The 17,565-nt window shown below is 52.4% G+C and overlaps 1 protein-coding gene across 1 annotated transcript; it reads right to left on the minus strand.

Moving 5' to 3' along the window:
* Positions 1-5,119: 5,119 nt before the first annotated feature.
* LOC138841326 (selection and upkeep of intraepithelial T-cells protein 6-like) lies at positions 5,120-6,805 on the minus strand. Its single transcript, XM_070042010.1, has one exon. It carries the CDS (start codon positions 6,803-6,805, stop codon positions 5,120-5,122), a length of 1,686 nt encoding a protein of 561 aa, XP_069898111.1.
* Positions 6,806-17,565: the final 10,760 nt, after the last annotated feature.

Below are 17,565 nucleotides of genomic sequence, written 5' to 3' on the forward strand. Positions count from 1 at the left end.
TGCAACAAGCAAGCATTTAGTACGTCTATTTGCTCTTTTATAACGTGTGTGACTTTTGCCCTGTCCCTGGAACTGAGGGACTCATGCTGAAGGGCACACAAACAAGCAGGCGCTCCTTCTCCCCGGCACCTGACTGCCGCAGCGAATGTGTGGCATAGCTGCACATGCGTATCATTCGTGAAAGACGGATGCTCTGGCAGCTCAACAGTCCCTGCATGCTCCGCGAGGTGGACTTGAGATGTTTCCTCTGCAGCTCCGGCTGGATCCGAGTGAGTCGAACGTGGCCACAGACAGCGTCTCGAGCAGCAAGACCCCAAGGGGCACATGAGAGGGTCCCTAGGCAAAATCTATTTCTGTCTTCACTTGGGGCTTTAGTGGGGTGGGGGCATGGTGGCAGCCTGGTGACTCTGGAGAAACTAGAATCAGGAGGAAGCGAGCAAGAGCACAGAGCACAGAGAAGGGGGCATGGGCAGAAACTGAGGTCCTCCTTGGGTCTGGGGCCTGTGCTCAGCCAGACTCCTGCCGTGCACCCAGGGACGGTGCTCAGCCCCATCTACCTCACCCTCACAGTCCCAGAGCTGCCCGGCCAGGAGGCTCCACACTGGCCCATGCGGACGCAAGCCGCCACCATGGGAGCCCCGGTCCCATCTTCAGCAGCCTGCTGGCCTGGGCCGACCACAGGCGGGCTTCTAGGCTGGAGAATTTGCTTGTGGTCCACTGGAGGCCACGGGAAGACCAGGCAACGGCACTGGAACAGAAGCAGTGTGTCTTCTCCCCCCCTTTCCCCCCCCCCCCCCGCCCCTGAATATTCTTCCTGAGGCACCAAAGCTTCTTAAAGGTCAGATATTACCATTGTTCATTTCCTCATCAGCCGCTAATCAAGCATTGTGTGTGCGCTAAGGTCACAAGCGCTCCACATGGATGAAAATAGAAGTCTGCTCTCCTAACGTAAGAAGCTTGTGACAACTATCCGGGCCCAGCCGGATCTGCCTGCATGCGGAATGGGGAGATGGAGCTCAGGCAGAGTCCTGGCTCCAACCTCCGGCCTTGGTAGAGAAGCGCAGAGGCACCAGCACCACGCTGGGAGGGACTTTCAGGATGGTGGTCTGGGTGGCTTGCCTGAGCTCTCTGGGTGGGGTGGAAGCCTTCACCTGGGGCAGGAGAGCATTGTTTGAAGAAAGGCAAGTATTCAAAACATGTAATGTGCGGGGCCGCCGTGGCTCCCACCTAGCTACTCAGGAGGCTAAGTGCTAAGGATCGCACGCAGTTCAAAGCCAGCCCAGGCAGGAAAGTCCGTGAGACTCCGATCTCCAATGAATTGCCAGAAAACCAGAGGTGGTGCTGTGGCTCAAGTGGTAGAGCGCCAGCCTTGAGCTGAAGCTGAGGGATAATGCCCAGGTCCAGAGTTCAAGACCCATAACCAACAAAAATGAATGAATAAATAAAACCCCAATAAACAAACACCATGCAGCGACTGACTGCCTGAACTCCAAAGCCCGGAGCTCTGGGCTGGAGGAGGAGTTCTTGGGAATGTACTGGGGAAGGCAGAGCCAGCCTGGGCAGGAAGCATGGAGCAAACAACAATTGGAGTACCCCAGGGCGCCTCCTTCCCTCCCCATGCCCTGACCTCCAGCGCTGTCTCCATCTCCAGCACCTCACCCCACAGAGGCTGCTTCAGGCCACATCCCAGGCAGGCCGCAGCAGCCCGTCCCTGAGCAAAAGTGAATCACTAGCCTTCATCCTCCTCACCAGTTCACAGGGGTGCAGAGCTGCCCCTCGGGAGTCCTCCCCTCCCTCCCTGCTCCTCACTGGCCCTCCTTCAAGGGGTCTGGTCCTCCTCTGTCCACTCACGGCCCCTGCATCCCTCCCACGCCCACCCCTTCTCTCGGGAGCCCACTTCCCCTGCCCAGACTGCCTCCTGGTCAAAGTCATCGTGGCGGCTCCTGGGTCGTGGCTGCGGCCTGCGGGGGGCCATCGGTGCTGCGGGGGCAGGGACGGCGGCTCCAGACCTGCACCAGCCAGGCTTTGCGGGAGCCACGGAGAAAGCAAAGGTGCTGCTGAACGGGGACAGTGGATTCTGGCAGCAGCGACTTGTCTCTGGAATCTTCTCTCTTGGAATGATGCCCCCAGGCCTCAGGAGAAATGACTGCCCAGTGGGAAACTAGAGAAGCTCGGGTCTATTCTTGGGGCTCCTCTGTCTGCCTCCCCTTGTCTTGGCTGCTGCACCCGGGGAATCACACCACACGGAGCCAGGGCGAGGTCTTCACACCAAGCAAGTCACCGGCATCCATGGATGTCACACTCTGTGCTAGACACCCTGGAGGAGGACAGGCAGAAGGAGCCCACCTGGCTCTCTCGGGTGAGGCTTGTGGGAGAAGCCCTGCGGTGGCCAGACTTTCTAACCCAGGCAGCAGGTGCAGCGACCGGGATGCCCCGGGACCTGAGGGTAGGGGGCGGCCTTTGTCACAGCCCCTGGGGAAAAGCCGGGATCCAGAAACTAGCGACTCCAGCACTACCCTCCTTCCTATTACCAACTGCATTCAGTGCACAGAGCAGTCAGGTTCCCTGTGGCATTTGCCAGCCTAAACTACAAAGGCCGGACACTCTTGCAGACTCTGGTAATTTATGAAAAGCAGCCTAAAAATAGTTTCCACCTGCTACCTGGCACAGGGGCAGCACAACGCTGTGCTGACCACGGCGGGGCACGTGGGGTGAGCAGCCTGGACCCCCCCACCACAGGGCACGTGGGGTGAGCAGCCTGGACCCCCCCACCACAGGGCACGTGGGGTGAGCAGCCTGGACCCCTCCCCTTCCCCCCACCACGGGGCAAATGGGGTGTGCAGCCTCTGCCCACTCGAGAAAGTCATCATTTGTGTTCTGGGGCTCAGAGGTGCTGGTCCAGGGGCTGTGACCCACACATATCAGCCAGCATGGCAGCGTTTGATTCTCAGCCTTCTCTCTGCCTCTCAGCTCCCCGGTCTGGGAGCGGCACGTGTGCAGGCACGGCTGGGAGTTGGGGTGATCACAGAGCGTATGTAAGCACTCAGTAAGCACTGGCCGTTGTTTGCGGGTGACAACACCAGGCGTGGCTGTCCCATTCCACAGCTGTACAGGAGGCTGGGCAGGGCCAGGACAGAGCTCCAAGCACAGCAGAGGGGAGCCCTGCGTCAGGCCAGGGGTGGGCTCGGAGGGGCTCCTGCAGGGGCAGCGGGCTCCGGGGACACAGAGACAGCAGAGGAGTGGTACGGACCGTGTGGTACTCCCCGAAGGTTGAGATACAGAGGCAGGAGCACCAGGCATGGCCGCAGAGACTGGGAATTCGCATGGGCCGGGACGGACATGGGGGAAAGGGAGGAAGCAGGTTAGGACCTTCTGCCTAGGGCAGAGACCTGCAGAGGCTGGGAGCCTCTGGAGATGCTCACTTACTGAGTCCTCTGGCCAAGACAGAGTGCCCTTCACAAATGCTGCCCCATGCCACCATGCACAGCTGCCGCCCTGGGCCACCACGCGCCCAGGCCTGCTCTGCCTCCCTGCTCTCCTCGGGTGCCATGCTCTCTCTGCCTTCTCAGCCTCTCTAACGTGGTCTTACCAAAAGGATTTGTGAGCCAAGACTCTTGTCTTGCCAGTATCTTGTTCTGGATTTACTTTGCTGTTCTCGCAGACGTTCACCTTGGCAGTGTGAATGACTGTGCTGTGAGAATCATTGGATGTGCTTCCATTTGCTTGTGTGGGTGGGTGTGTATGTCACAAGCATGGTAACCCCTCCAGGCTGTGGGACATCAGAAGTATCCTGAACTCTCATCTGCGTGTGTGAAGCACGGAGCCCACGTGGGAGCCTCTGGGGTTTATGTGGGTCAGGCTGGTTTCCCCATGGGAGGACACGCAGGCCCCTGCCCGAGGAGCGCAGACACAGAGGCCACGCTTCCTCGGGCCTCTGGTTCTCCAGGCCCCGCCCTTCCTTCCTTTGGCCTTCCTTCCTGCAGCGTGGCCCACGGCTTCCTCTCCGGAAGCTGCAGCGGGTGCCCTGGCTCCTGGCAGGTCTGCACTCCCCGTGGAAATCGCAGGCTATAATGACTGGTTAACGCGCTGACTGCTCCAAGAAGCCCCAGCTCACCTCTCACAGAGACCAGCCAGAAGCCAGGGGATAATGACTACGTTTCCCTGATTATTAGTTACCTGCCTTCAATTAAAACTGGAACACGCACAGAACAGAACATTTGTCTCAGTTAAGATCCGGGGAGATGCATGCTCACAGCAATAATTACCCCCCAAGGGGGCGTGGGCTGGTATAGGAGGCCCGTGGGCAAGATGGGGCTGCCTAGGCTTTCTGTGGAGATTAGGAAGGCACGTGGCGGTCCTGGGCTGGGTGAGCTGACCCTGGCACCAAGGGGGTGAGGGACCCAGAGGTCCCAGGACAGGCACCCCCTGCTGGACAGGCACGCCTCCACCTGTGCCAGGGCGCGTGCCGGGGCCCCCGACGTCCAAGTCTCCTCCAGGCAGACTCTGCCGTCAGAGCACGCTGGCCCCCACCCCCAGCTCACATTCACACAGATGCTTGGATCCAACCCCTACTCCATTGGGAATGCGTCTTTCCTGTGCATCAAATGAAAACTCTGCTTCTGCCTGTGTGAGAGGTGAGGCCATCCCAGGCCGCGGCTCTGCCAGCCCGGCTGGGAAGGGGCACCGTCCCCCTGAGTCACCACGAAGTGACTCCACGAAGAAGACGTGGCTCTTGTCCCCTCCGGACACAGAGCCCTCGGTAACTCCGTTCTGGAAGACTCTCCCAGAAGGTTGGTTACAAGGAACAGCTTCAGACAGCCTACCGTCTGCGCTCCCCAGGGTGAGGCCCAGGTTCCCCGGCCTCAGCCCAATTCCTCCCTGCCTCACTCCTGCATCTGCTCTCTAGGCTGATGTGACCCATTCACGTCCATTGGTTCCAAAACCAGCAACCTGCCGAAGGAAAACAAAAGAAGTGAGCGTCTCCAAGTCTCTGTTGTCCCAAGTGTGCTTTTCCAGTGGAATCTATAGACACATCACACAAATACTAGTTTTATCTGCTCTGTCCATGTTATTTATTCATTTACTTATGTATTTATTTTGCAGTGATCTATGTGAGAGTTCATTTAGGAGTTCCTCCAGGTGAGCACAGGCAGGTAAGATCAAGATCCTCAAAACAACGGTTGTGCACGAACTCAATGTTAGTGTGCACAGACTCAATATTAGTGTGCACGGAATCAATGTTTGTGTGCATGGACTCAATGTTAGTGTGCACAAACTCAATGTTTTTGTGCACAAACTCAATGTTAGTGTGCACGGACTCAATGTTAGTGTGCACAAACTCAACGTTTCTGTGCATGGACTCAACGTTTGTGTACATGAACTCAATGTTTGTGTTCACGGACTCAATGTTAGTGTGCACGGACTCAATGTTAGTGTGCACGGACTCAATGTTAGTGTGCACGGACTCAATGTTAGTGTACACGGACTCAATGTTAGAGTGCACAAACTCAACGTTTGTGTGCATGGACTCAACATTTGTGTGCATGGACTCAATGTTTGTGTGCATGGACTCAATGTTAGTGTGCACGAAGTCAATGTTAGTGTTCACGGACTCAATGTTAGTGTGCACGGACTCAACATTTGTGTGTATGAACTCAATGTTTGTGTGCACGGACTCAATGTTAGTGTGCATGAACTCAATGTTAGTGTGCACGGACTCAATGTTTGTGTGCACGAACTCAATGTTAGTGTGCATGAACTCAATGTTAGTGTGCACAGACTCAACATTTGTGTGCACAGACTCAACGTTTGTGTGCATGAACTCAATGTTAGTGTGCATGGACTCAATGTTAGTGTGCATGGACTCAACGTTTGTGTGCACGGACTCAACGTTTGTGTGCACGGACTCAACGTTTGTGTGCACGGACTCAACGTTTGTGTGCACAGACTCAATGTTAGTGTGCACAGACTCAATGTTAGTGTGCATGAACTCAATGTTAGTGTGCACAGACTCAACGTTTGTGTGCACAGACTCAATGTTTGTGTGCATGAACTCAATGTTAGTGTGCATGGACTCAATGTTAGTGTGCATGGACTCAATGTTTGTGTGCACGGACTCAACGTTTGTGTGCACGGACTCAACGTTTGTGTGCACAGACTCAATGTTAGTGTGCACGGACTCAATGTTAGTGTGCATGGACTCAATGTTAGTGTGCACAGACTCAACGTTTGTGTGCACAGACTCAACGTTTGTGTGCACAGACTCAACGTTTGTGTGCATGGACTCAATGTTAGTGTGCATGGACTCAATGTTAGTGTGCATGGACTCAATGTTAGTGTGCACAGACTCAACGTTTGTGTGCACAGACTCAACGTTTGTGTGCACGAACTCAATGTTAGTGTGCATGAACTCAATGTTAGTGTGCATGGACTCAATGTTTGTGTGCACAGACTCAATGTTAGTGTGCACAGACTCAGTGTTAGTGTGCACAGACTCAATGTTAGTGTGCACGGACTCAACGTTTGTGTGCACGAACTCAACGTTTGTGTGCACGGACTCAACGTTTGTGTGCATGGACTCAACGTTAGTGTGCATGAACTCAATGTTAGTGTGCATGAACTCAATGTTTGTGTGCATGGACTCAATGTTTGTGTGCATGGACTCAATGTTAGTGTGCACGGACTCAATGTTTGTGTGCACGAACTCAATGTTAGTGTGCACGGACTCAATGTTAGTGTGCACAGACTCAATGTTAGTGTGCACAGACTCAATGTTAGTGTGCATGAACTCAATGTTTGTGTGCATGGACTCAATGTTAGTGTGCATGAACTCAACGTTTGTGTGCACGGACTCAACATTAGTGTGCACCCACAGTCGCTTAGTGATCTTTGCCCCGCTGCTGGGCACTCATTTGTTTCCAATCTTGGATTTTCTTTTTGGCCACGTTTCTGTGTTGCAGTATGTTCTTGTGTGCGTGTTCTAAATGTCCAGAAACCCGGGGTTTCTTCTAGAACCTAGTTCCCGATGGATGCTCATCAGAAGGGCAAAAGCCACTCAAAAGTCCACTGGGGTCTTGAACTGGCCTCACAGAGGAGCCTGTTCCGGTTCCCAGAGCTCACAGGTTCTTATAGTGCCTTGGGGTCCTGATTCTCCCCAAGGCCGGGCCAGACTTTCATTGTTACCACCTTGGCCCTGTGCTTCCCGCTCAGGTCACGAGTAGGCCTGGTCCTCTTCAGGGGACCCAGGAGTGAGCAGCGGTTGGCTCTGTTGGAAAGCAGGCCTGGAAGTTCCTCCAGGTCCCTCCTGGGTGCCGGCCTCTGTTTGCATCAGCAAACACCCTCTCTGAGAGTGTTTAGAGATGGAAGTCCCCAGTAGGTCTTCTCTAGGGCACCTGCCCAAGGCTAGGGGCAGGGACAGCGTGCCTTCCTCCGGGCATTTGTGTGGCCAGTGTACAGATTGTGTACTGTGTGGAGGGAGAGCTGAGATCCCACGTGGGGTAGAGAAAATCCTTTCAGCAGGGCAGAGTGGGCCAGGCTGGTCTTTGCTCTCCCAGGGAGAATTTTCAGCAGGGCTGGTTTCAGTACTCAGGAGCAGGGGCTATGCGAGGAGGTAAAATTCAGATACAGTTTCAATGTAGTCAGGAGAAGAACCAGAGTCAGAAAGAACGCAATCCTTGCCCGTGGTCTACATAAATAAGGTAACACCTTGATTCGTGGAGGACAGTTGAGGAAGTCTGATATCCTCGTAGGCTTGGAGGCCGTGGGTCTAAGCCAGACCGTGGGAAGTTCTGCAGGCTGGCTATCCTGTGCAAGCTAAGCCGGCCTGCTCCAGACCTGCCCCCTCTGGTTTCAGGGGTGCCCTCACCTGTGCCCCAACAGTGGAGTCCATCTCCTGTCTGGGCAGCACACACCATTAACCAAAGGAAGTGCAAAAGGAATCGGGGAGACTCCAAACACAAAAGACAACGCATACTCCACGCTTGGTCCAGAAAGGCTGAAAATGACAACGTTTAGTCGGAAATATTGTTTTCCCCGTAAGACACCTGAAAGGCATTTTAATAGGAAACTCCCGTGCAGGGTTCCTGAGGATGATGTATCATTCCATTTACAACTGTAATCTGGGCAACAAAATGAATACTCCATCATTGTACCATGAATAGAAAATTAACCCAGATAAAAGTGTTCTACATCCAATCAGAACCATTAAGTAACTAGGAGATGGAGATTGGGGAGACAATTATAACTAATGAATACATTAACTTCGAGAGGGCGGATGGGTCCGGAGGCTTCTTGGCCGCTCCAAATACAATTAGGGTAGGTGTGAACAAAACTGAAATAATTTAGTAAAAGGGGCAGAGTTATTGATCGACACAGAGCTATTTAGAAGGGGAAATGGTTGCTTAGGAGAAAGAGGAAGCATCACGTAGCTATTAAAGCATGACAGGAATTTTCCTCTTCTATACCTTCCACAGGCAGCAGGGCTCTCCCAAGAAAGCACCTCCTCTGTCCCTGCATATCCATCCCAGGGTGGAAGATTTTCTTGTTTTCTTTGAAGCTATGCCATTTGTTGTGCTTTCAAGGTAAAATTAGGGCCTACTAATTATGGGCAGCATGGAAAATACACACATATGCATGCGTGCACCTGCATACATTGTGAGAAATAAACAGAAACAGTCATCTACTTCCCAGAAAACAACCATTACCCGTATTTTGGGTAAGTCCTACATATATACACCTCTGGGAGTCATTACAAGATTGTTTGGTTCACTTAAGAGTAATGACTTTAAGAGTTTGGTAAAAATTATTCACACTATTATATAAAGCCCGGGGTATACAGAAAAATTCAGGGACCTATGTAAAATCCACCCACCAGCCACCCCTACAGCACAGCCTACAGGCAGGTGCAGGGGACAGACAAGGATGGCTCTGTACATAATGTCTTAAGGTAAAACATGCTTTGCTTTTAATTTAGTGCAAGAACATAAATGGTCATGGCCCTCTGAGCTGTTGCCCGGGTGTGGGCTTCCTGCCGTTAGGATGTGGAGGGCAAAGGGGCTCTATTCTACTCAGGATACTGTCCCCTTCCTGTCTGTCAGCTGGGAGTCCTACTTGTATTTTTTTGTGGGGGTTATGGGGCTTGAACTCAGAACCTGGGTGCTGTCTTTGAGCCCCATTGTGCTCAAGGCTAGCACTCTATCACTTGAGCCACAGCACCACTTCTGGGTTTTGAGCAGTTATTGTAGATAAGAGTCTCACAGGGACTTTTCTGCCTGGGCTGGCTTCGAACTGCGATCCCCAGACCTCAGCCTCCTGAGTAACTAGGATTGTAGGCGTGAGCCACCAGCCTATTTGTATTCTTTACAATGATATTGTAGCATCTGTTTTCTTGCTAGTTTTTAATTCTTTTTCTCAGTGAGTGTTAAGGAAATAATACTGGAATAAAAGTGTGCTTTCTTACCATCTTCCATCGGCAGTGCCTATTATCTGCCTTTTGTAATTGAGCATCATAGAAGGCAAATTTCATGGCCATTAACTATTGTAAAATACATAGTTTCTTGTCTGCCTATAAGAACCTCTTGTGAGTTTACCAAAGCAATCTTAGCTAAAGCTCAATTAGATTTAACACTCAGAAATCCCATGTGTAGGGCTGGGAAGGTGGCTCAGTGGTAGAGTGCTTGCTTTGCATGCATGAGGCCCTGGGTTCGATTCTTCAGCACCACATAAGCAGAAAAAGCCGGAAGTGGTGCTGTGGCTCAAGTGGTAGAGGGCTAGCCTTGAGCTGAAGAGCTGAGGGACAGCGCCCAGACCCAGAGTTCAGGCCCACAACCGACAACCCCCCCCCCCAAATAAAACAACAACAACAAAAAGAAATTCCGTGTGTACACACCCGAGCTAAGGACAGAAATTAGCCGGAGAAAGGACAGGAGAGAAGGAGGAGAGAAGCGTCAGCAGAGGACACCTGGACTGTTCTTAGAGGCTAAACATGGCGGCCACGCCCAGCCTGTGATGGGCTCCGCCACACGTGCCGTGCACGCATGTGTCCAGGATTTCTTTGTCTCCGCCAAGTCACCTGGGAATCCCTTCTGATTATCTGGACCTCTGTTAGCTCCTAATGAGCTGGTAATTACTCGTTTTATCTTAAGACAAACCCTGTTGGCCAGGTTCGGTGTGATTAAGGAAAGTGCTTCTTGGAGCTATTACATTTTTTTTCTGGGGAGGATGATTCCGATGTAATTAAGCCACATTGTGAAGAAACAACTTGATACATTGGCTTAGTTTGGCTCTGACAGTATGATTCAACGTACCAGGCTTTTCTTATCACTTTGCTGCAAAGAATATTGCCGCGCCATTTGATATCCTTTGGATATCCACCAGGGAGGAAGATGCCGGTGACCCTGTGAAAAGTCCCTCTGGGGTGGAGCTTGCAAACACCCTGCCATCTAGATCCAAGGTCCAAGAGTCTTGGCTAAGACTGCCTACCACATGGGTGCTGCTATCTTTTAAGACTTAGTAGTGGCTTTGATTGCTATTTTTCTAAACTTGTGAGCCTGGTTACATAGGAAATGTGAGGGGCTTGTTTAGCTTTCAGACATACTTCTAAGCTCTCTCGTCACTTCTGCAGAGGGTTGAGCTGGCCTTTCCGTCTGGGTGGGAGGCTTCAGGCCTCAGTGCCTGCAAGCCGGGAAACTGCTGGCACAGGCCAGCCCCCAGTCCTGTCTACCACATTACAAGGAAATGAAAGGGGAAAGGAAGGAAAAGCAGGCTGTTCTGCTTACACCTCAAATCCTGGCTACTCAGGAGGCTGAGATCTGAGGACTGCAGTTCAAACCCAGCCTAGGCAGGAAAGTCTGTGAAACTTTCAGGGATAGCACTCAGGATCTGAGTTCAAACCCCAAGACCAGCACAAAAGGAGGGAGGAAAGAAGGAAGGAAGGGAGGAAGGAAGGAAGGGAAGAAGGAAAGAAGGAAGGAAGGAAGGAAGGAAGGGAGGGAGGAAGGAAGGAAGGAAAGAAGGAAAGAAGGAAGGAAAAAGGAATTATCATCACTGAGGCAGCTAGGATGAGTCAGATGCTTAGAACAGCCCTAAATTTTTGAGTTTTATTCTAGAAGGGAAATGAAATTCTTCCTGGGTCCAAAATGCTAATCTGTCTGATTATGATTTGCACCTGATACCCCTCCAGAACTGAAGCCATCAAGATAAATTGTCAGCCATACTGTCAGTGTCCTAAGGGAGGAACGGGAAGAAATGGACTGGAGGGGAGCAGCGTGGAGTCCTCTCACAGTGTACTGTAGCCCGAGGCCAGGCAGAACATCACCCCGGAGTCTCCATTGCTAGCAAGATCCCAGCTTGATTTTCAGACAGCACTGAGTTAGCATAGTTGCTGCCCAGAGCTTGTTTTGACTTGTAAACGATCCAAGTCTGGAGTGGAACTCAGTGTTGAGGAGAAAGGCAGACTGTCAAGTTCTCACTTCTGCAATCTCACACTGGGGCCAGGAACTGGGGTTGTTGATAGGATTTAAAGTTCTTCTGCCCGTATGTTTCCTATCATCATTGGCAAGCCTTCCTTACCCAGTGTGCTGTCTCTGTTTGTATTATTGCAGGACTCACCACAGAGAGAATGGGGGTGGGGGTTGGGGCTCCAGCCACTGCCCACCGCAGGGGATTGAAAGCTGTGTTTCCCCTTGTGTCCTGTTCCCCCTGAGTTGAGTGGAGCGACACTGCCATGTTCGCAAGGTCACACTGCCACACACGTGGTGAATGTGAACGTGGTTCACGAGGTGCATCCGTAAGGAGTTTCTTCTGCCTATCTACAGGGTCTGCCCAGAAGGCATCTGTGCGGACTCTGGGTGTGGTTAAGCTGGCCCACACTTCAGGTCAAGTCTGTGTGGGACTGGACAGATGCTGAGGAAGTCGATCAAGTCTCCGTCCCACTGAAAGGGGACCAGAGACACTCGCTGGGCGGAACGCCACTCCCTCCCATTGTCCTGGGTGTTTGCCTTACTTTCTGCCCAGCTTCCTTTGAACACCACAGGGCCATGTACATAGCTGTCTCCTGAATCTTCCCCCCCCCACCCCCCTGCAGCATTCTAAGACTGCTTCTCCCGTCCTCTATTAAAAACACACACCTATCGAACACTGTCATGTGGAAAAGAAGGAATTGATCCCTTCTCTTGAATTGAATTGGCTGTAGTTCGATTGCATGGGGCGGGGGTGGGGGCGGGATGTTCAGGGGGTGTCTGTGAATCGGTGGATCTCACACACAAGAAAACCGCACGCAGCTCTCTCTTCAACACCTTTGGTCTCAAATGCTGTGTCATTGTTCTCCACCATTCTTGTATTATCCCTCAGCGTGGGCATCAAATTACCATGGAGTGCTCGAAGCCACCGCAAATCAAAAGTTTGGAAAAGATGCATCCAACCCCCAGGACATTGCTCAGCGAATGCTTTAGGTTTAAGCTTCCTAATGCCCATTTTATGAACGGCTTAAACCACGTTCAAATATAGGTCAGAAAATTATTGGGGCTTTATTCCATCGCCTTCCTCTCAGGCCAGCCCAAATGGCATACGCTGTCCTCGGAAGGTGTGGACGGAATCTGTTGGCCCTCAATAGATGCTCATCAGTCTCAGCACATGCGCACAGCAGGCGTTTTGAATGTCGTCAGTGAAGACATGAGGCCAGTGGAAAAACAGATACATTTGTTGTTTTAAAGACAGAGTTGAGAGGCAGAGTGGATGCTGTTAACCTTTACATCAATATCGGCTCATACGGCGTGCTTGGGGAGATCTCTGTGCCTCCACGTGTCTCTGCTCTCTCCTCCCTCCTCTCCATTCATTTACCTACTAAATATGTTCTGAGGACTCCTTATGTATGTCTGAACCTAGGACCCAGCATTTTAGAAGCACGTTAGCCCACCAGAAAAACTTTGCCCAAAGGTCGGCAAACTGCAACCCACAGCCAAATCCAGTTCTTTACCTTAGAATGGTTTTAAATACTTTTGATGACTCAAGAATCATTCAAAATAAAACAAGGAAAAAGATCAAGAGAAGAACCTTACGTGTAGATGCATGACCATTACATGAAATTAAAATGTCAGTGTCCATAAAGGGATTACTGATAGACAGCTGAGCCCTTTGCGTGTACAGGCAGGTCTGGACTCGGGAAGGCAGAGGCTGCGTGCAGGGACTTGTGGCTCTCACCCTCTGCTGGACAATGCCGACCCAGGCTGTGTGAGTGATTCCCACGCTCTTCAGATCCAAGCCCTGTGTCCATGATGCCCCGTGACGTCACATTGGCTGGGATCTCAGAACCACCTGCTTGCTCATGAGCTGCTTCTTTCTCCAGACCAAGCAGCCAGCTCAGCAGGACATGAAGCTGGAAAGCATATGGCTGCTGTCCAAACTCCAGCAGGGCAGTGGTGGTAGAAGAAGGATGCAGATGAGCTGAGGTTTAGAGGATGGAGGGGCTGGGACGATGGAGTGGTAATGGTCACAGTGACAGGGACGGGGAATGTGGGGGTTATGGGACTGGCAATGCTTTGGGGTTTGGAGGATGGTGATAAACTAGGGCTATGGGAAGGTGACAAGTTGGAGCTACGATGATGGAGGGGTGAGGTTCTGGGAGGTTAAGCTGGGGCGATGGGAATGGAGGTGGGGGGGGTGACAGCAGCAGCGATAAGCTGGGGTTCTGAGCATGGCGATGATTGGGGTGACAGGGAGGGAGGCGTGTTTGGGTTCGGGATGCAGCAATGAGTCGAGATCACAGAGACGGTGGAGATGTGAACGGAAATGGAGACGGCTGAAGCCAGGGTCCGGGCTGTCCCAGCACACAGTGCCCTGCGGGGTGAAAGTATAGTAAAGCAGCAGCTGTGCACCTCTCCTCTCCTGGCTGTTTCTCTCCACAGGTTGATAGAAGGGATCGTTGTATGTGTGTCCTATTTTCTACCTATTCCTTGAACAATTCAAGGCAATTTTCAGGCAAAAGGTACTTGCTAAAATATATAATTATTTAAATCCCCAAATCCCAACATTCCGACAGCTCAGTTTCTTTATAGCCACTGCCGGGAAATCTCCGATGATGCTTTTACTCGTTTGGCGTCCTCGTCCTACAACTCACAGCAAAGCTTTGAAGCTGACACCTGCTCTTGGGCTCAGCACTCACGATGACTTTGGAGTGCTGTTCCTCGGGTCCTTGCTAAGCCTGCCCTGACCCAGGAGGCCCCAGCTTAGCTGCAGGAAGCGTTTTAAGTCTCGAGTGGGTAGTGCAGAATAAATACTGTCACCTCACAGGGCCTTTGTGCAATGGAAAGAAAGCTTTCATGAGGCTCCAATGATCATTTGTCCAACTACAACCTAATATCCTGTGAGTGTCATTACTAATTGCTTCTGTTCATTCATCACTGAGTTATGACACAGTCTCTGTTGTTTTGATTTCTGCTGTCAGTTAATACCAGCACTGCTTCAAGCAATGTCCTGATGTGGGGTTACATCTCTGTCCACGGAATTCTGAGCTGGCCAGCAGCTCCGGTCCGAGCCGGGGACCAGGGACGGCTGAGCCCAGGACCTAGGCCATGGAGGCTCCTTCAGAAATGGATGACGCTGTATCCTGGCCATACTTCTGGATGTCAGCTCACCTCGTTAACTCCGGCCTGAGTGGAGCCAAGGCTCATCCGTTGACTCTGTCCGTGACTTGGAGCAGGTCCTGCGTCTTTCTGAGGCTTTGGTTGCCTGGTCTGCCAGCCAAGGGCTCACAGCCCTGACGCCTCGGCTGTGCTAGCTCTCTTGCTGATGGACACAAGAGTAAAGGCATTTGGCAAAAAGGAGCCATTCTCGCGGTGCTGTTTGGGGTAATTTCTTCCAGTCTGTCGCCAGCCGATTGATTCTCCTTTGGGCACTTTTTCATTCTGGTCCTTTGATGGCTTGAATTTGTAACTTATGGAGCTGCTGTTTTCTTTCAGAAATAGAACCTTCCAGACCCGCCATTCCACTGTCATCACCCCTCTTCTTATGTTTCCTTCTCCCTCCTGTTTTAAACAGGCTCGGTTTATTTTATACGAGGTATGTCCACCATTTACAGTGGTGGGTTCGAGTCCTGTGCCCTGCACAGAGGGTGTGTCCTCTCCGAGCTCTGTGCTGGTGTCTGAGAGAAGCTAGCGACGCTGCCAGCTCCATGCCACTCCCAGTGCCGTCGTGGGCTTGGAGATGTGGGGGTCAGGGTCGAGTTGGCTTTGAAACCGAAGTCACTATGTGACCCAGGCCCGGATGGACACTGCCCGTGGCAAAGGGGCTCTTTTATTTCTCTTTCCCAAATGATGCCAGGTGGCGATGGCCAGGAAGCATGGTGTGCAGGGTAGATGAATCCTTCCTGGGTTTCCCTCCCACCAAGGCTGTGGCTGTGGGAGGGCCTCAAAGACACCAGGCTCACCCACTCCGTCCTTAGCAGGATAGAGAGGATCTCATAGAGCTACCGCATCATTGGGACCTATTTCGAAGTGGCTGGAATTTTCCCCACACCCACACCAGAATGGCTGTAGGGCATATGGCTGTGGACCCAGCAAACTGTGTTCTAATCAGGGGCACCGCTGCCCTGCGCACGCCTGCCCTCCTCCCATGGCCTGCCCCGCTCCCATGGCCCACCCTCCCCCACGGCCAGGCCCCTCCCACGGCCCGGCCCCTCCCACAGCCCGGCCCCTCCCACGGCCCGCTCCCCTCCCAGGGCCCGCCCCCCTCCCAGGGCCTGGCTCCCCCGCCCCTCACAGTCCTCCCCTTCCTCCCCCGCCTGCACCTGGGCAGTCCCATTTTCTTTTCCCAGGTGGCTTGGCTCTGTTTATTGTTTTATCTGTGTTTTAAAATAATAGCAGGAGTGCTTTTGATTGTCTTGTCTGCCCTATTGCTAGAACCAGACATCTATAATTATATTTTTTATGTGTGAGTTGTTTATTACCATCGCTAACTCACAGACGGTCGGCCTGAAGAGGCCGGCGCTGTCCCTTCCTGAATGTTCAGCTCTGCGTCTGGGAGGGAACTCGGCCCGCCTTTGCAGGATGGATACATAAGTGAAAATGAGGCCATTAAACTCCTACTGTCTCTGTGGAAGAAGTCTATCTCAGATTGCTCAGCATCACACAGCCCTTAGATTCACGCTGCCAGTTTATCACCCCTCCCCCAACTCTACTGTGGAAATGTCACCGCCGTGTGTTCTCTACAGGTCCACGAAGCTTCCTGGTGTGGCCTGCGGAAGCTCCTCTCGCCACAGTCCTTCAGACTGGCCGCTCTGGCCTGTGGCTCAGCCCTGGCTGAGCGTGCTCATCAGCTACAGTCACAGGGCTGGTTTCACGTCCAAGCTTTGCCGTCCACGGCCTCTGTGGATAGGAATTACAAACCACCCTGCCCGACGCGGCTCGAGGAGCCGAGACCCTGGGAAGCATGCAGCGCGGTGCTGGCACACGGTAGAACCTGGAGGCCCGCGGTTGCTCGTGTTCCCTGTGTGCCTTCCCCACGGAGCGGCCTGCAGCCTCTGTGCCCGCCCAGCCTTGCCGCGGGCGGCCTGGCACCCACACGAAGGGGCTTGTGCAGTGACCGTGCCACCGCAGGGTGGCACTGGTGACGGGGCACACAGACAAATCTACACAGAGCCCTGGACCCAGCGCTGCACCGCCAGGCTCCCGCACACACCGTCCAGCCGCGATGGTGAGAAACAACGCACACATTTAAACACCACCGTGTGATTCACAAAGCCATCTCACGTCAGCCATTTCACTGAGCTAAAAATACAAGCATGCTAAATAATTGACCTTTGTTAAGAACGCCCAGCATCAACTCCATGTGATGGCTCACGTCTAACAGCCTGGCTCTCAGGGGTACAAGGTCAAGAGGGCTGCAGCTCCCTTCCAGTCTGGGCAAGAAATGCGTTGTGGCGCTCCATCTCACTGGGAGAAGCTGGGTGTGGTGGGGCAGGTCTGTCGCCTCGGCGAAGAAGGGACACATAAAAGAGGTGGATCAGGGACCAGGCACAGACCTAGGCAAGAAGCAAGACCCTCCCTCAAACATAATCCACAGCACAAACTGGCCATGATAGGTACAACTGTAAAGTATGCAGAATAAATTAAAATAACCAGTGGAAAAAAGGCCTAGAGGCATGACTTAGGGGTACAATGTCGATGTAGCAAGCACGAGGCTCTGAGTTCAAAACCCAGTACCATCAATAAATCATCCAGACGTGATGAAAAAGGATAAAATTCCACTCGCCAATCTTAGCCCAACCCCGTCTCCACTTTGCCACTGCTACTTAGTTGGTGTCCTTCTAAATCTTCTCCTTAGAATGATAACACAGACATCCCATTGTGGACAGCCAAGGTCTCTGTGCATGTGTTACACACCGATGGGGGTATTCTGCAATGTTTGTCTGAGCTCAATGGCTCCAACCTGGAAACCTTTCAACCACAGGTCAGTGCTGGCTTGTTTGCCATGAACGCTGTCCTGTATTCCATTGATGTAGCAGTTGTGGAAATCTCCACTTCCAATTGGGAAACACAATTGCAAGTACAATCACCGTCCTCACCAATCCCT

Source organism: Dipodomys merriami, unplaced genomic scaffold (genome assembly GCF_024711535.1).
Source record: "Dipodomys merriami isolate MVZ:Mamm:240054 unplaced genomic scaffold, mDipMer1.0.p SCAF_316, whole genome shotgun sequence".
Classification (NCBI taxonomy): Eukaryota; Metazoa; Chordata; class Mammalia; order Rodentia; family Heteromyidae; genus Dipodomys; species Dipodomys merriami.